This window comes from Dermacentor andersoni, chromosome 4 (genome assembly GCF_023375885.2).
Source record: "Dermacentor andersoni chromosome 4, qqDerAnde1_hic_scaffold, whole genome shotgun sequence".
Taxonomy (NCBI): Eukaryota; Metazoa; Arthropoda; class Arachnida; order Ixodida; family Ixodidae; genus Dermacentor; species Dermacentor andersoni.
In genome coordinates this window covers 99,194,241-99,213,947 of record NC_092817.1, presented here as the reverse complement: position 1 = coordinate 99,213,947, position 19,707 = coordinate 99,194,241, and the positions used below count along the sequence as shown (strand labels likewise).

General features: G+C 48.1%; 2 protein-coding genes across 2 annotated transcripts in view; one reads left to right on the top strand and one right to left on the bottom strand.

Moving 5' to 3' along the window:
- Positions 1–19,707, top strand: part of LOC126536530 (ankyrin repeat and BTB/POZ domain-containing protein 2) — a 133,939-nt gene that overhangs the window by 84,985 nt on the left and 29,247 nt on the right. The window contains exons 8-11 of the mRNA XM_050183538.3: positions 10,790–10,993; positions 11,291–11,471; positions 12,493–12,645; positions 13,184–13,484. Coding sequence (XP_050039495.1) covers positions 10,790–10,993; positions 11,291–11,471; positions 12,493–12,645; positions 13,184–13,484 — 839 coding nt within the window. The remainder of the gene's footprint in view (positions 1–10,789; positions 10,994–11,290; positions 11,472–12,492; positions 12,646–13,183; positions 13,485–19,707) is intronic.
- The window catches only part of LOC129386279 (cullin-3-like), a 2,483-nt gene continuing 2,199 nt past the window's right edge, over positions 19,424–19,707 (bottom strand). The window contains exon 1 of the mRNA XM_055074066.2: positions 19,424–19,707. This exon is cut by the window's right edge and continues 2,199 nt beyond it. Within this exon, the coding sequence (XP_054930041.1) occupies positions 19,583–19,707 (125 nt within the window). The 3' untranslated portion in view covers positions 19,424–19,582.

Sequence of the window (19,707 nt, the reverse complement as noted above, 5' to 3'; positions counted from 1 at the left end):
CCGATACGCCGGCGAGGACTCAGTGAGAAGCTGCTGCGACGCTATTTCGGACCCTACAAGGTCATCCGACGTATTGGCGCACTAGACTATGAGGTCGTGCCAGACGGCATTTCGCACTCACAGCGGCGCCGCGCACGATCTGAAGTGGTCCACGTGGTGCGCCTTAAACCATTTTACGGACGCTGATGAACTTCCTTAGTTTGTTGTTTTCTTTGCTACGAGTGCTTTTCTTTGTTACTTTCGTTTGTTAGCAGCATCGGGTCGATGCTTTTTAAGAGGGGGGTAATGACACGTGTACTTATCTTTATCGGGCAACCACGTTTCGCCGCTTAACAACTGTAATCGCACAGCGAGGGACGCGCCTGCATGTATCCGACGTTCCTGGAAAGTTATCGACGCTTCTATCCGCGTGTCTGTTGTCGCCGAACCTTGTGTTATCAGATTTCATCGCGTGACACGAATGGTGTAGAACTTTGTGGAAGACACGCGGGTCCCATCAGTTAATCTGGAACATTCGACGACTGATCTATAAAAGCCGACGCGCTTGACCCGCTAATCAGTTTTTCCGACGATCGCCGACCGTGTTCGCCGCTATCGTTGTGCTATAAGTGTAGCCTGTTTTTGTGGGCACAGGTTCGCCCAATAAAAGCTAGTTTTGTATTCCACCGTATTGCTTCTTTCTTCACCGTCACTACCACGTGACAATACGATGATGCTGTTGCTGATGATGATTATGTATTCCTCGTCCACGTGTACAGCTAGGCATTTCAAATTGCTTGATTATGGGCATGACTTCCTATTGAATTGATACTATGTCATCTCTTGCCTCTCCATTAAATATCATAATTCCCGATTTCTCTGTGATAAACTTGAGGCCTAGATTTGCTGCTGCATTGCCACTTATATTCACAAGTCTGTAAATCTTTTGTATTGTCCGCTAGTAGCACTATATCGTCCGCATGCATTAGCCCATGGACCTTTTGTTGCACCTTTTGCCCATTACGTATGTAAGATAGAGGAAAACCTAATTCAGTGCTTTTCTTCACTATAAAGCGTGAACAACAATGGAGGAATAGGAAATACCTGCTTCAATCCCAGATGAACTTCCGCAACTTCATTGCATTCCCTACCTTCCCATGCAATGTCCGGCATCCCATCCGAGACGCGACGCATGCAACGCCATTGGCCGTGGTCATCGCTCCAACCATTTCAAACGCCTTCAGCGTTACGCTAAACGTTGCTATCGCTTTCAATCCTTCGGCTTACTGCGAAACAGCCATTTTTTTAATAAAAAAAAAACGAATCTTTCTTAATGATTTACCACCACTTTTCCTGCATTGGGTATGTTTCTAGCTTCTTTCGTGCAGCGTAAAAATGTGGTTCGATATATGCTTCAAACATCACCTACAGCGCATACAAGGATATGCTACTGGGAAAATTGCTGGGACCACTGGTCGCCGTAATGTTCTGTATATAATGAATCAGTCAACACCTTGGTCTGAATAGGGGACCTCTATAGCACAGATGCCCGATATGTAACCATTACGCCACAGACTCTTTCCCCCCACCATGGCGTGCCTCATTATCAGAGCGCAGCTTTGGTATGTAAAACCTAGGCAATTATTTGAAATTAATGAACACGTCATCATGCGTCAAAATGCGGGCTGATCCCGAAAATAGTGCAGTTTAAAAATGAGCGCCAATCCTGAAGATAATGCAGTCCAAATGTTTAGGAGTCCGACGCTCCTCCCCTCACGCGAGCGGTGATGCCATAAAGTGTGGTGCGCTGTGATTCTGGCCCCATCTCACCCTGCCTTGCCGTGGTTGCTTATGGATTTGATGCTGCGCTGCTAAGCACGAGGTCACCGGATCGAATCCCGGCCACGGCGGCCGCATTTCGATGGGGGCAAAATGCGAAAACCTCCGTGTACTTACATTTAGGCGGACGTTAAAGAACCCCACGTGGTCCAAATTATCCTGGAGTCCCCCACTGCGACGTGCCTCATAATCACATCGTGGTATTGGCACGCAAAACCTTATATTTCTTTTATCTCACTCCCAATTCTTTCAGAAACACCTTGCCTTTCATCGACTTGAACTGGAGGTTGATATGCCGTCCAACCTTTCCGTTGTTCTTTCTTTTTCATTCTTGTCATCACGATACCTGCCTTGCCGCGCTCGATTTGACCTCAGCTGGCTATCGGGCACCAGGCGGTCGCGTATCAATAAAGTGTAGCGCTTTCTATAAGCAATGCAGTTGTCTGGGAACAGGTTGAACAGTGGCGTCCGCACTAAAATATATACAAGCCTGACCGCGCCGTCAGGTGTAAGCAAGCGTAAGATTTAAAACTCGCTTGGAAACAGCCACGACTACGCAACAGTCCAGTGCCTGCCTCTTATTCTCCCCCGGATAATTCGTCTAGCTGAGCCCAGCACTTCTTTCAGCTCGCCCATCCCGAGGTGTCGTCCGGCTTGCGACAGTCGACGCAGGAAGCATCGCGCGGCGCTCGCTCCAGCGCCACTTTGGAGGTTTCTTGCGACACACGCTCCACGAGGTCGGCATTTTGTCCGCACACGCGCACGAAACGGAGCCCCTCCCCCATACGGTGCCGCCGGGGCGTACGTGTCCGCGCGCCGTCTGACGCCCGGCTGGTCGCGGCGGCGACGTCGGTCGTGCACGTGCAGCGGCCGGCGCTCTCTTCGCGGACGTCGCCCCTGCTTCGGCGGCGTGGCGCCGAGGGCCCTGCGACGGCGACAGGGAGGAGGAAGAGGAAGAGAACAGAGAAATAGGGAAGGGGGCACAAATCACTGTAATTTGTGTCTCCGTCCGCGATGCATCACGACGGATTCCCCATCCTCCGACGCCCAGTCCCGCGAAAATCGCGGTTCAAGTCCGGATGCGCGCCGAGCAGATTGTGTTGTGAACAGAACGAAAAAAAAAAAGAAAGAAGAGAAAAGGAAAACCAAATGTATACGTGCTTGCACGAGAGCTACCACAATGAATGTGGCGGTGCTGCTTAAGTCTTCTCGTTCCTGCAACGTTTTCTTTTTTTTTTTTTATTGGCGGTTGCGTCGACCTCTCGCGAATCTGGCCGTCATCGTCGTCTGTCTCGGCTTTCGAGAAGGTTTGCTATCCACATTTGCAATTCTTTCTTTCTTTTTCAATTGATGGGCGGGCTTCGAGCTTTTATCTCCAGACGATCATGTGCCATTGTCGATTGATTGCGAACAGTATTGAGTGCTTCTATAAAACGAACATTGTTTACATGGCAGGAGCAAGTGGTAATCTTCAGTCATGCCACACTGTACAGTATGTAACCTAAGCAGAAGCGTTCTTGAAGAAGGGCATTTCTTTCTTTCTTTTCTGCCGCTGCAGGCGCGCCTCAGTTCGCCGTTTTTTCTTTCTAGATAGACCCACGAATAAGGTTCACGTATTTGTCTTTCTTCTCACTTAAGGAAGACTCCGTAATGACGTCACAGCCGTTGAAGTGTCGGACGCTCAACTTCGGCCCCGTGGGACGACGGCTTGAGATAAAAGTACCACGTGTAGGTCGCTGCTGACGTCTGTACGCGCCTTTTACGCAGAATGCATTGCCACTGCACATGCATTCGGCTCCCTCTGGACAAATGTTTCGTTCTATATAACGAGAAGTGATCTATACGTAGGGACCGTAGGTCACCTATTCGACGAACTTAAAAGGGGAGCTACTTTTCGGTCATTACTGCGCAACGTGCGGATGCTCGCGCGACGGAGCACAACGATGTAAACTCCCCGAACAAAGCCGATCGAACGACACTGCGTTCGCACTGATGAAACATAAAGCGAGCGAAACAGGTCCGCGGATATGTATTACGCCTGCTCTGTACTCCGAGCGAAAATCATTTGCATTCAGAGTATGTAAGGGCAGAAAGCTGAATAGTGCACAGCTATGGCTTCTTGTAGGATACTGGACAATACTATGGCCTGGGAATCTGTCGCAGACGCTAATGTGCCTGTGTGGAGCATACGTTTAATCTCTAGCTTGTCCCCGTCTTCCTGCCCATGCTTTCCTCACGCGCATAGCGCAGTTCAGCCAACTGACTGCGCACATTTCTTGTATCTGCTGGCCACTTCATGTTTAAAAGACATTGACAGGTTTATTATCACAGCAAGCGAGCACATGTGACACCTAGGCGGGCTTTTAGCACACCTAACCAACATAGTCAAGTTATCCCATGGTCTGCACTCGTCGTACCATGAAACTGCATGTTTCTTTTTTTTTCGCCTTTGGTGCTCTTCCGCGCAGTGAACTGTAATAGTAGCTAGCCCTTACGAGCTAGTAATGTCGCCTTTGCTTACAATGGCAGATCGCCAAGTCGCGTTAGTGAGTTCGTTGCCGTGGGTAATGACTCAATAAACAACGGATGAACTCTCATCGCGCAAGGAGGGTCGCGCAGGCTCACTGGCCAAAGGCAACAGGTCCGCGCAATACGTTTGCTCATCAAAGCGGAACTAATGTACATCCGTGAGCTCTACCACTTGTCCCTTATTCGTCGCGTTTGTTCGCTTATTTCATCTCGCTAAGACCTTCGGTCGTCTTTTCTGACCATCGCAGTCCTTTTAGCTTTTGCTCCTTCCTAGACTTATCAATGGCTGACAGAGTCGAAGTAAAACACAGAGAACGATGTACAGAACAGAAAAACAAAGTAAAAGCGAAAAAAAAAGGTAAATAACGAGCCAACCGGTGCTGGATGGGTTCGTCGCCATACAGTCGCGCACGCCCCCTCGCAACATCGACGGACCGCCGCCATCCGCACTGTGCGTGATAGGGTCGCCGCCCGCACACGTCTACACTCCACGGCGCCGTGCGGTTTCGCTTTCAGAGGCAGTTGGAAAGATTAGAAACGAGAAACGGAAAGCGAAATAAAAATCCACGGCGTAGTAGCATCTGTACGTGCCTCGAGACAGCGTCCACGCGAGCTGATCTTTACGACCGAGGGTTGCCAAAGCCGCCGCCTAGTAAACTGCATGCCCGAGTAATCTTCACGGCCGGCGCTAAGGATAGAGGTCGAACACCAAGCCTCTTTGGCGCGCTTCTTCGGCCGTTGCTTCAGGAGGGCGTAGAGGAGAGCGACAGGGGGACTCTTTGCTTAAATTATACTCGTAGCCCTGCCCTCTGTCTGTCGAACGTTTTGATATTTCTTTTTCTCTTTCTTTTGCGTTTCATAGTTTGTCATCTATCTGGCTCTTAAGCGTTATCTTTCCTTGCCTCCTTCGCCCGCCTGTATCCACCGCACACGGCGCCTTTCACCTGAGTTGAGCCACCAGAGGGCGAACTGGTTCTGGCCCGAAAGAGGAGTCGCTCTCGCCTCCTGAATTCTAATTAGATCCGATACACGAGCGCGAACATGTGTACATCCAACTGTTGTGCTGTCTTTCTTTTCAATTACTCTTCCACGCGGTGTGGCCCTTTTTACGTAGGGCTGAGTTGCGAGCATGAACAGAAAAGAAAGAAAGAAAGAAAGAAAGAAAGAAAGAAAGAAAGAAAGAAAGAAAGAAAGAAAGAAAACCTTCTTCGCGTTCATGACTGAATAATAAAGCGTTCCCGGGGAGCGGGCTTTCAGCGTGTATACGTTGATTTTGCTCAGCGAACCGCGGATAGCCTACAGAACACTTTCCAAATCGTCCGTGCAGAGAATATCCAAGGAGACAAGGTCAAAGTGAAAATCGCCGCGAAGGAAGATTACGTTCGGTTCGTTCCAATATTCATGTGGTGTTAAGCGGGAAAGGTGATTGTCGCCTCTTTCAACTCCGTCCAGTGTTATCAATTGTGCTAGTGAACTTTAGTAAGAATTCCGCGGTGGAACTCAGAGTTTACATGATGCACTCTGAGACGTGCCCTCAGTTGACCACATTAAAGTTAGGGCTAGTTGCAATGGATTCATTCAAAAGAGCAGGCGTATACGTTATTACTAGGAAACTTGCGTCGAGCAGGTAACTCAATGCAGGTGCTGTGTCATAGAATGCCGTTGTTTCTTTCTGCTGTTACAAAGGCGACAGCTTGTGTTTGCAGTGTTAGATGGTATAGTAGTTTTCGTAGTGTGGCACAATGACAGTTGGCTGCATTGAGAAAAGAGTAAAAGAGAGAGAGGAGGTGAAATGAAGTGGATTGATCCTAGTCTCTAAAAAGGGCATGCGTCATAATTAACATGAACACCCTGTCGACGATATTGCTCGTAGGGCGTCCTCGTTTGTTGTATCGCATGCCATTTGTTACCGACTAGGATCATTTCTCTTCATTCCACCCCCTGTTCCCATTCTTGACTCCTTCCTTAGTGCGGTCAACTCTCATTGTGCAGCAGCTCCGAAATCACTATCCCGTCCAACATCGCAAACACAAGCTGTCGCATTTATAACAGTAGATCGAAACGACGACTTTCTATGACAGAGTACTAACGAAAAAAGGTTCGGGGGAGTGCGAGTACGTTACTGACGGCTAGGTTTGTAGACAACACACTCTGATTGCTTCTTAAGATGGCCGTGTCTACCTGTGTCTAGTTGTTCGCCGCAAGGCTGGTACTAAGTGCGCGAAGCTTGCGCTATATTAAAGACTTCCTCTACATTGCTTTTATAAACCCTACGAAGGGTGTAAATTTCAAGCTTTTATTATCCCAGTATTAGCTCTACGCTTCACGGATACGAACAACGTATCCCCGGTTCACAAATACTGGCCAGATAAGTGGAAAGTTCGTGTGATACATTGGGAAATAATCGCATGCTCTGCTGGCACAGCTACTTTCTACCTTAGTGCACCTAATTAAGTTCATAAGAGTGGCTTGTTGGGTTAGTTTGGTACGTGATTATACTAGGAGAATACCAGCAAATTCTAAAGAAGAGACAAAAGCCACCTTCCTGTCGCTTTGTCTACGTCTGCCTCTCGATCATTTCCCTCTTTCTTCAAGTTTGCTGGCATTCCCTTAGTGTAACGTTAAGTAAGAACAACGTAAAATCAAAGGCAAATATTCCGCAAATATCTGTTCTCAAGGTCTAGGAAAGTGTCTGCGAGCCTGTCAAAGCGCGAGAAACGCATATAAGCACTACTACGCTTCATGCCGTCCCGCCTCTGAAGAAGTAGTCGGTCAGGCTCCGAAGCGTCGGGTTTAAAAATAAATTTTGTTTCGAGTTTTTCTTTTCTGTAATTCAGAATGGTGTAAGTCTGAACCATGTTTGAACATCGGCGGCCAGTGAGGGAAAGGTGACGACAAAATCCCACAGAGAGAGAGCAAGATGAGTTTAGAATTGAGCACGAATACCGCCGGTGAAAGAAATATTCTTATGGCTCGCCCAGGCGATCGAAGAGAGGGTACGTCAGTAGGTCAGCAGTAAAGAAAGAAATGCGCCGAATTTCCGCGAGTGCATCTACGAAGAAGAGGCCTTGGCACATAAACGCGCGCGAGAAACACGGGATGGCGTAGCCGATGAATACACGCACACACTTACGCATAATTATCCTGACGGAAGGGCCATCATATTAATTCGGTGAGGGTGCTTATTTAACACTGTTTCGTTCTATTTGGTTGAAGCTGAATATTCGTTCATCGAGTTGAAAGAAATGGGCACAATTTATGTACAGAATGGTAATGTGCAGACTTTAAACGTAAAGTGTTCAAGGTAGTCATTTTGTGACCATGACTAGTCGGAAATACATTTATTTTAGCAGAGTAACGATCGATAAAGTAATCCTTATACGGCTGGTTTGCGCAATAACCACATCGAAGACGCATGTTTTCAATGTTGGTCGCAACGCATATACGAGGGTTACCTAAATACCAATGTTTCATTTATTTATTTAGTCATTCATTTATTTTACTGCTAACAGCGGTTAAGAGCTTGTAAAATGGGCTGAGCGTTTCATCTTGTTCGTGTGTCCGTCCCCTCGTTCGCAACAATCACCACTTGTACAACGGTGCCAAGTCTCGTGATTCTTGCGCTCGTGAGGCTCTTGAAGCTAAGGCTCTTGGTAACGCTTCGGTAATCATTCCATCTCCGCAGCATCGATCTGTATTGTGACTTTGCTGCATTGCAGTTTGTTATGCAGCGAAGACGTAACAATAATGAAGTTTAGGGCTTCAAAGTTAATTGTGCTGCGTTCAGCAGTTACGTGCTAGGAAGACAGCAGAATTGTGCCTTCCTTCGTGTGCACGCATAAATAACTAATGTGCCATCGCACTGAGGCTTGTGATGCTCGGTGGATAGTTCCATCGCCTGAGCGTTTCTCTGTACCACATCTTCGCCGCGCGCATTTATGCTGTGCAGAGAAGACGAATAGAAGCACGGCCTGGAGTCCACGTTTGACTTTACTGTAAACAAGAGTTATCAGGCTATACTGTGACCGGAAAGTGTCTGTTCATTCGTCAATTTACAATAATCAGCTTCTGGCCGCTGGCAAGCGCGTATTATGATTGGTTGATCGCTCTCTCGCTCGTAATTCTTTCTGACGAAACGAACATCTTTCAACGCTCTGCAGTGAAGACGTAAAGCGAAGCAAAGTTGGGAGCACAGATTCCATTTTACTACCCGAAAGAGCAGTTATGGGCTACACAAGTGCGTATGGGGGAGTTATCTCACCGTTCCTCTTCTCGCAACAATCCTCACATGTTCCGCCACGCCGAGTTTCATGGCGTCAGAGGCTCGTAGTCCTGACCCAGAGGGATTCCCTGAACTGCACCGAACGATTTCCAGTGGTCAAACAAAGAATACTGAGTGGGAAGTAGTAAGGAGAAGACCTGGAGCGGATGCGTGTTATGTTAAATAGTAGATGCTTGAGAAGAAGCGGCAGTTCTGAGCTGGCCAAATAGGCCAAACATTGCGTTCCAGAGAGTCGCTTCTAAAACGTTACAGGAGTTTCTTGCAACTTGAAATTGTCTCAAGTATACGCGTGTAACTAATGCTCATGTAACCTACGTATACTTATTGATGCTTTCAGACTACTTTCCGCAGTGATTAGACTACTCAAAAAAGTCACAGGAGTCGGTCATTGTTTTCTCCTTTTTAAACAAAATAAGCAGCATCTAACATATTTTGTGACGATGATGATTGCTGTATATAATCGCGTAATTGCTGCTTCATTATATAGAGGATGCTCCTGCAGCATTCCGTGAAGTTGGTTTCACATTTTGAACAAGAGTATTATATGTGCTTTATAATGGCTTCACCACATAACAATTCAGCAATGCGGTGAAACATGCTTACTGTGTTGTGATGAAAAGGTGTGCGAATTTGCATAAGTACTAAGTGTATACAACGTGTCATTATATAGCACACTTTGGGGCGCCCCAGCGCACCAAAGGAGCAACAAGAACACCACAACTGGAACTCGAGCTGGTTCAGGGGTTGGGCGCTTGCCGAGATCTCCGCAAGCCAGTGATGTATAAGATCGGCTGTCTGCTATTGCGGACAGGCAATCTTGTATGTGAACAACACCTGGTAGGCTGCGACCTCGGAGGCCCCAACCCAGGGTCCTTTTAGTTTGGAGCTTTGATGCCCCCTCCCCCTTCCCATTGGCTTTCCTGAATATCATGCGCCGCCCGGTTGACTTTAATCTCAGGTGCTCTCCTGAGGTCTCCGTATGCAAGTATTATTGTCGCATGTTCATAACTTCACCGTAATACACACATGTGTCGCAGTGACGCACAACGATCTTTACGGAACCCATAAAAGTATTTTGCCCACATATTTTATCAGCATGTCAGTTATCTTTTTCGAACAAAGCTTAAAGACCGGGTCGTTCGCACGAATCGCGTACGGCAACAGCATCGCTGATGTGGATGTGAACTCAGTGTGCCATTGCACTTCCAGTGCTGTGCGATTTGCGCGCTCACTTCTGAGCAAAGCATGCACGTTGGCTGAGAAAGGCCGTGCGGGTCCGCGAGGCACGACCAGTATTTTCAGCTGGCCGTGTGCAACCAGGAACACATGAAAAATTCTTCGCAAACCCTGTGCAGTAAGATGTATGGAGCACATACTATACCCACTAGTGTATACTGGTCATTTCCTCGGAGTTGTTGTTGAAGTTAATGCCAGCTGAAATAGCCCTGTTTGTGAACAATGTCAAACGCCTGAAACAATGGAATGCTTATTATGATAGTTCGCAGTATATGTGCCGGAGAGACGAATATTGGACAGTTTCCTGGCTGGCGGCGGCAGTCAACCACTGTCACAGGCTGTTGCGGCACACGGCAGTTTACAAGCTGCGAGCCACATAACGAAAGTATTGAAGTTCCTGCGCGAAACGGTACTTAGACGATTGGCTTTGGCAGGGTCGCAATGTAACGTACCGTACAAACGCACTGACTGCTTTCCTGCTCGCCATTACCATTAATCACTATACTTTCATCCACACTTCCCCAGTGCAAAGTAGCAGGCTAGAGTACACCAGCTTAGGCCGACCTCTATGTTTTCCCTATCAATGAAATCGCTCTTAGAATAACTGCTGACATGGTTTGCGAGGTTCCATCGAACGAACGACAGGCACGCAGCATTGTAATTCTTTCTGAGTAATCTTTGCTCAAAGCCAGCACTCCCGAAGGCGGTGTCTTTCACTGGTAATGTGTTGGTGTGTGCGCAGACGTAGCGTGCAACTCGGCGAGCCTATCTTAGCAGGCTCCTTGGCAGACGTAGGTATAGTGTCCACACGCACCGTGTGCACTATGGAAGCCTATAGCTAGAGAGAGGGTTTGCGCGCCGCGATTATACATCTAACAGCTAGCAAAAGGTGGTCGTACATATATATCTCTCTCACTTCTGCAGGCGCACTGTCGATGCCCCGCTGGCCTCCACAGCTTCAGCAGTGCGGAAGCGTTCGCGGAGGCCAGGGTACGGACGCACAGCAGCCCCAGCAGCCGGGCCAGCAGCCTTCGTCCAAAGAAGAACACCACCGGAGCCCATCGGCGGCCAGCGACGCCCACGAACAGAGCTTCCTCACCACGTGCGTCGGCAGCATCGCAGAGCTGAGTGAGTGCACGGTCACGGGACTGAGGCTATGGGAAACGGACTATAGAGCGCACGGTAAGGGAGGGGCGGGGGTAAATTGTGCTCTTTTCATGAAATCAGATCAGACCCCATCCATTTCAGTTTCATTCGAGAAAATGTAAAAAGTGCGAACGTTCTTTGCACTTAATTCGAGGTGCTAGTGTCCTAATCCCATTCCTGGAATGACAGTATATGGTCCGATTCCACTGCTACCTTTGGTCCCATCAGCGCTGCGCTCGTATGAGATACGAGCGGGTTCTTTCTTCGACGGATGTGCAGGCGAACTCCTAGCAGCGGTGACCCAACTATACCGGAGCCGCACGGCTTCCCAGCGTCCGCCACTCAGCTGGGGCCCAGGAGCAGTTCACGCGCTCTACCACTACATGCGCTGCTCGCAGCTCGAGCACGCGGAGCATGGATCGTCCAGACGTTCGGCGGGGCCTGAGCTCATTTACGAAAGGTATTAACTCTGCCTGTAGGGATGATACTCGTCGGACTGCATTCAAATATCGGGCATTCTTATTAAAGGATCTTGAGGGGAGATTTCTTTTGTCTGCCAGAGTTTATAGGAATAGAGAAAACTGCGCAATAATTTCAACTTTATTAGTAAGTGACCTCCGTGAAAGCTTCTAAGCTCTGTTTTCCACAATACATAATTACCGGAACACGGTGGCCACCACTTCGGTAAAGCAGCGATTAGGCTAGGGATTAAAATAGAAATTAGTCTTGCGCATAACAATTCATTAGTTATAGACAGAGACGAACCGAAGAGTGATTAGAGCGAAACCCCCGCATTGTCTTCGGTATTGTTCATTCTGGCCTATCGTGCTTCGGGAACAAACGCAAGAACGATGCAAAAGCTTGACAACTAATTATGATATTAAAGACAGGGTCGCCGCCACATTGCGGGATGGTACCTAGCGGAAAAGCCAACATAAAAGCTTTTAGAAGTGATCACTGAGAAGGCCGATAGAGATAGAAAAAAGAAGAGTGATAAGGGAAAGGGCAGGGAGGTTTAAGGGGACGTATTCTGCGACGATCCATATCCTCAATACCACCGCCTTGGCAACGCCTTGGCCATCAGATGTGCACTGATTGGCTGGTTGAGTAAAATGCGATGAGCTGAATGGCTGGTTGAGCACTACGTCACCCGATTTTGCGCAACCAGCCAATCAGCGCGCAAACCTGATGGCCACGGCTTGGCCAAGGCGATAGTACCGCCGAAGTGTATCGTCACAGAATACGTCCTCAAGCTGAGCCTGGTTGGCTAAACTAGGGGAGGGTGAAAAGGTCTTGAAAGATGAGAAAGAGAGAGGAAAAGCTCACAGTATGGACACGCACACGCACATGCACATGCTCAAGCGTTCATCGATCAGTCTGTGAACTTGCGTTCATGGCGCTTTTTTTGCGGGTTCGCAGTTCTTCGCTCGCTTTCCAATGACAAGACGGGAGTGAGTGAATGGTTGCATTTTGTTCTACAGACCATATCAGGTGCTCCCTCCGCTGGTGGAGTGGGTCCGGGTGGCGCACGCGCACGCCGAGTACCGGCGCTCACCCCTCGTGGACCAAGATGACGTCATGCAAGCTGCGCGCCTCTTACTTCCCGGAGTCGACTGCCCCGTGCGGGCTATCGGGTAAGCATCAGCGACGTTCTCGATAAAGGCAGAGCACGCGCGCCTACCCAGTTCATAAAACTCTGCCCACAAGAACGGCACAGAAGTAATTCTTAATATCTAGCAGCTTTAAATGCGATTACAGCACTTATTGATAAGCGTTATAGGCGAGATACCCGCGATGAAGGCCGTTACGACACCAACAGCCAGATTTCAATGGCCGAGTGCAGAGGCCATTGAAACCTCGTATTTTAACGTCGAAGTGAATTCGTACCCTTTGATGTAGAACTGTAAACACACATGTAGATCATTTGTTTATGTGCAGTACAGATTTCTTTCCTTTTTTTTTTTGCGCTAGTGTGCCAGCAGACGTCCTACGAGAGAATGTTGGAGTTTCTGCTGAATTGCTTTTACAGTTTTGAATATTTCTTTATCAATAAATGAAGATAAATTGTACTGTTCGGAGAGTAACTTTGGGAACCTACGAAGTCCTAGTTGACCCAAAAATTAGTTTAATCATGCGCAACAAAGCTAATAGCCTTCGTGGTCATGCTCGCAGAGAACTTCACGAAGAGCGTCTTCTGTTGCTACGGCGATCGAGCTCCGCGTCGACGGACGACGTGCCTCAGGAGTGGGCGCGCCAACTGCAGACCGAGTTGGCGTTCCGGTTGCTGTCGCTGTGCGGCCAGCAGGGCACGGGCTCCGCCGTGGTGTCTCAGGCGCTGGCGTTGCTGCCAGCACCAACGCGGCTGGACACGCGCGACCAGCGCGGCCTGACGCCGCTCATGCTGGCCTGCGCCAGAGGGGACGAGGTGGCAGCCCGAGTTCTTGTCCAAGCAGGAGCCGACATACACGCCGAGGTGCTCACGAAATTTGTGCTGTCTTTAAGCGTTAGCTTCTTGGTGATGGTTAAAAGCTCCTTTCAATGTTTCTATGTAGAGATTTAAGCAGTACACATATATAGGTTTCTTGAGCGTATGAACTTCGCGACTTGATTAATCCTTCTGGATTTGTGGTAATTAGTAGTACATTCCTTTATCAACTGGTGCAAACCTCTTCAATTAAAGAAAATAGGTCAAATTAAAGCCAAACTAGAGGCGCTATAAGGCAAATTAATTCCGATCCGTTTCTATTGCATTTTGCCATTAGCCCTCCACGACTGATCAAACTCTTTTCGGGCCACGCCCACTTCGCCTTTCTGTCACGTGACGTCGGAAAACGACGACAACTTGTGCGCGCTAAAATGAATTGATAAGGCGAACAAAACTGAAATGTTTTCGGAATAGCCAGGGAGTGCCCCGTTCCGACAGGTATGGAAAATGGCACTAGCTCATCTTTAGCACTGGCTCTGGCACTTGCTCTGGAGCTGCCGGCGACAATAGATTTCGTTGTGTATAAAGATATGTCAGTGCCCTTCCACTCTGTGAAGAAGGATGACCAGCGAAGCTGTGTATGTGGGCCCCTTAATGGCAAATTGCACCTCCGCCACGGGTCGGCCCGACGTTGCCCTATCTTCGAGATCGGCCCACGTATGGGGAGTGCTTAACGCCTGCTTCACCTCCGCTACGGGTCAGCTGGCATTGCACTATCTTCGGAATCGGCCCACGTATGGGGAGTGCTTAACGCGCCTGCTTCAGCTCTGCTGCGGGTCGGGCCGGTATTGCACTATCACCGGGATCGGCCCACGTATGGGGAGTTTTTTGCGTACGACACAAATTTTCTTGGACAGTAGAGGCATACTGCTTCGCTGCCAAAAAAAGAAGCCCTTCCGTGGCCGTATAGAGCTGTCGAGCTCTTTCAGCAGTAGACGCTATCACTCTGCGAACTCCTCTTCACCGAGAACTTACTAACCGCGTCGAGCCGAGTTTCGCCGTCGCCAGCAATTTGACCTTCGTTTGACTGAAGCTCCGCCGTAGCCTTGGCAATTGGCAACGCGTCACGTGACTCGCCGCGCCGAGCTTCGCCGCCGGCTTGGCGCATGCGCTCTCTGCAGCTGGGTCGCCGCCTGACCACGTGACTCGCCGCGCGCGTGGCTAAGAGGAGCGCTGCACTCGCCTAGTCAATGCCAGCTTGGCCATGCATGAGAGTGAGGCCGGGCTTTCTTCTGTGAGCGTTGTGCGGGAGTGGGAGGCATTGAGCCGTCGTCGCCAAGCGGCGTCTGACCACCCCGCAGATATCGCCCATCGAGCTGCTTGACTAGAGAGGGTCCGGAATGCAACAGGTGTCGCACTGTCAAGATCAATGTAGCGACTGCATTCGCAACTTGTCCCTTTGTGCTTCGACGCTGCGCATGTTCACGGCGCCTCTTTGCATGTCTAGCACTTGCGCTTTCCCTTTGGCACAATAGGCGTCGCACCGTCGAACGATGCGTGTCTACCCAAGCCTAATCACTGACATGTCTAACCACCGACGTAGGCACAGCCGTCATACCTGGCCTAATGATAATTGTACACGCAAGTATAATAATTACTGCTAAATCAAAGGCTAACCGAGTGAAACCAACACTTAACCAGGCTAAACCAAGGTTTCTCTTTGCATATCCAGGGCTAGTATAGTTAAGCCGCAGTCAATTTTTACTCCCTGTTGCATGCCGCCGCGATTTTGGACCAGCCGCTGCAAGCTAAGGAAGGGGAAGCAGAACAATCGCAGACGCCCGCACCACTCTCCTTACCCAGTTATCCACTTTCACGGTGCTAGCTCGGCCCACCTGAACTCTCTCCACTTTTGCACGCTCATTGCTTCATGTCAGCCAATTAAAAAAAAAAAAAAAGCCTTTCAACGTAGATAATGCTATTTGCTTTGAAAGCACACAAAAGTGACCTCCGATGAACGAGGATAGTGTTTGACCGGACCGCTCAAACAACGCTGAGGGTGCCTACCCGATGATTGCGTCGGCGGTTACGTGAATTTGACGTCAGGAGACTGGAGTAAAACCGGAATAAACTAGCTTTACATTATGCAGTCCTATTCATAATAAAAACTGCAGCAATCGTCGACGAAGTTAGTCAATGGGAGCGAATAGCTCTAACGAACGAGTGAACGAAAGAATTAGCGAGCGAGCGGATGAAAGAACCAGAGAGAGAGAGAGAGAGCGAACAAACGCGTAAACGTTTTCGTTGCAGAGTTTGACCACCGACCAACCACGAAAACGGCCGAAAGAGGAGAACTGTGCGTTTTAAAAGTAATCACAAAGAGGTGGCTGCGCGATACGGCGCCCCCGTTCGTTCCGAAGGTCGTGCGCTCGAGTTTTCGCTAACATCGCTATCTAAAATGAATCGTTGGTCCATAGAGCTCTTTGGCGTTGATGCTGCGTTTTACCATGGTCGAATCTGTGGAGGGTGCTCGTTAAACACTGCTAAACAAGGTGCCGGGCTGCGGCTTAGAAATCAGAATTTGAAGCTGAAATTCTGTTATATTTCTCTAGCTCCTTCATAACTGGGGCGGATCGCAGAGAAAAATAAGGACTAGGGATTGAAGCGTTCGGGCGTTTGTGAACTTAAATATGAGTTTCAGTCGTCTGCAGACGCGATCTCCCGTGGGAGAGCGAGTGTCAAAATTGTTCATGCGTTCCCCGTCTGCGTCTCTGAGCATTTTGCACTAGTACTCGCGCTTCGTTCTAGTTAGCTCATATGTATAACGTATGTAATTAAGGGTAAAATTAGACATCCACCCAATCGTAGCCAATCTTTTTCTCAACTCACTTTCCCTTAATTAATTATTTCTCTCCACCTTGCGGGTTTCCGCTGAACTATTACGTATAACGTATGTAATGCGCCAAATAAACGATGATATAAAGACATGTACTAGAATGTATACGACAAGGGCTTGTTGCGTTTGCTGCTGTCATCACACATGCTCGCGTCACTCTGACAACCAATCGCTCTTAGCAAACTCGTTGATTCCTCTGATAAAACTTTACAGGACCCCAAATTATGCTGGCTAGCCAGCTACGTGCGTATGATTGTGATATTGTACGTGCGTAGGTATTTGTGATCAGCCTTGTCTTTTGTTATTTTTTTGCCAGGCTTGACTGATTACAGATATTCAGAAAAAGTTTGATGACGGTAACGCGTGTTTAACACGAATGTTTAAGCGTTATTTGTGGCGAGGGCCAATCTTGAGTTCGCTGAATCGCTTCGGGTGCAGAAGGTCCTGCTACCTCCATGACAATTCAGTGTAAAGGACGTTGTATAACGTTCTGGTTTTAACTACCGCGCTCCTCTCCTATGCTCGAGCGTTCGCTGACGTTTTCAGCGTACATCGGTGCAGCCAGGCGCAGAACAGCATGCCCAATTAACGAGCCACTACTGGCTGTGCTCCCGTAAACACCATCTTGTTAACGCGACAACAAATGCCTACGTCGCCACCGACTCGCGAAGGGTCGGTGGCGACGTGGGCGACGTGGGCAAAACGGTCATGCCGAGGCATGACCGTTGTGCCGCAAAGCTTCCACGATAATGCGAGTGCTATCGCGCGACTTCCGCCTAACGTGATGCGCGAAGGGTCACACACCTACCCTGGCCCCTGTGCACATACCCAGTTGTACCAGTGGCATATACCCAATGGAAGATCTAGTGGGGTTGAGGGAAACCGAGCTTTGCGTTCTGTGACCGAACTTTCCTCTCTTACTGATGGAAGGTGCTTCCATACATGGAAGCGCCTTTTACCAGGGTCTGCCTGTGCTGCGCTCTCTCTCTCTATCGTTATCTGCGGACAGCGACGACACGAAACTGAGGAACGATGAAATCATGCAAAGCCAACTAGACTAAACCATCACCTTTCCTAGGAACAAGCAAAAAAAAAAAAAAGCTAACGACTAAAATTATTTGCATGCATTGGTTGCTGTAGTTCCAACTTCCGTCTCAGTGCATTTTTAACTATGCAATCTGCTTTAGTTTCGTTCTCTTTCTCTTTTCTGATGGCGCATGCCCATTATGGGTGATCGGCCAAGATTTGGATAGAAATGTAAGGCGGCCCCTGACTTGACAAGAAAACAACGAAAAAGTTATCTGATCCTTTTAACTTGTTGCTCTTTGTTCATTGGAAGGCTATGAGAGTAGGAACGTCTATGCAAAACCGCTAAAACAAACAGCCAGACTGTTTCATTTCACTTTGTTCTCATCGGTAACCGGGTGTTTGCGTCGCTTTGATTATATTTCCAAACATTCTCCTTTAATCATTACGACACGATTCTTTTGATGAGCGTACACTGCTGCTCATTCGTGCGTAATATGTAATATCTGTGAGAGGGAGGTTTAGTTTCACCGTTATTGGCAGCAAGAAAATGCCCAGCTTTTAACGGCGACCACAATTATCTCACCATTACTTAGGCCTGGATATGGAAGAGCAAATGCAGGTACGGTCTCGCGCGTACGTTATCGCATAGAGCATCGTTGGTCATGACAACAGTTTTAAGCCGTAGAAATTAGCAGCTATTACACTTATGTAACACTTGAAGGCAAAAGTGTGTTGCACACGTGGTAGTGGATTAAGTTAGGCGTCAGACTTGTTGCAAGACCTAGCGAGCCGCAGTGTGAAGTAAACATAAGTCGCTGTAGGTCAACCTCCTCAACGACACATGCGAGCAGCTAATGCACTACCAGGACCCTTCAATACTTCCTAAAATATTTTAAATTTAAAATTTTATAATTTCTAAATTTCAATATTTAAAAGAAAATAAATGTATTGAACGACCCTGGCACTACCTAAAGGTCCTTTCGTTCTTTAGTTTGTTCTTTCTTTCTTTCTTTCTTTCCTTCTTTCTTTCTTTCTTTCTTTCTTTCTTTCTTTCTTTCGTTACTTCTTCCGTTCCTTCCTTCCTTCCTTCCTTCCTTCCTTCCTTTCTTCTTTCTATCTTTCTTTCGTTTCTTTGTTCATATTCAGCCATTGCATCTTTTCTTGCTTACGGCGGTATGAGCCATTCCTGCTATTCTTTTGTCTCACTGGACCTTACGCCGCTTTCTTCGGGTATGAGACACTGCGACGAACAACTTAAGGCTTTCACCTTAAAAGTCGACAAGCAGGCAGGTCCATCTACAGCAAAATTTTAGATAGCTAGCGTTTCCTGCAAATTTTGTTCTCCGTGAGCAAAAACTATCATCATCAATGGCTCATACCCCCGTAAGAATTCATACTCCCGTAAGCAAGCAAAAAATGCAATGGCTCATAGCCCCGTAAGGCAGAGGCTACAAGCACTCAGAAAAGGGAAGCGAACAGTGCTTAAATTCTTTCTAATCACTCATACAACGTACAGAACAGCATGTCGAAAACTGTCATCATCAATGGCTCATACCCCCGTGAGCAATGGCTCATACCCCCGTAAGCAAGCAAAAAATGTAATGACTCATAGTCCCGGAAGTTTCATGGCTACTCACTTCGCGTCGATTAGCAGCTATGCCGCTACCCCTGTTGTAGTTGTCGGTGATTTCAATGTGGATGTGTCGGTGCCGAAAAGGGAAAGGTTTACGCGTTCCGTATTGCAGGCATATGCGATTCCACACCAATCCGGCCCAACCGACCACCCAGCACCGTACGTGCATAGATTTGACATTACCAAAGAATATGATTGCAGTAGCGAGTGAAATAATGAACACCGATGAATACCATAAATGAGTGTACGAACCTTTCGTCACGATGACCACCTATCAAGACAATAAATGAGTAGTACCTTTGTTCAAAATTATGTGTCACCTCCGCGTTGTGTGCTAAACAGCGTCGCTCGTAAACTACCTTCGCAGAGTGGAATGGATCATGACTTTTTTTAGTTGTCGGCACGTTATAGCAAAGACAATACTAATCGGGCAGTGTGTATTGTTTTATTTTTCCAGTAGGGAAAAAATTTCGTTGCCAAAACATGATAGAGGGGCGGCCGCAGAGTCTCACTTTCCTCTACATTCGAGGGCGACGTTGTTTCCGTTGTGCTGCTGCAAATCAGAGCTTACTACGTCCTACCGCATCTTCAGGGCAAATATATGTATACTTCTGGGTTCTCGGTATCCCTCTCAAGGTACTCTCTTTCTATGAGGGCGTCGACCCTCTTCTTGAACGCAGCGGGACTGGGAGTGTACCTGGCTTTAAGCACGT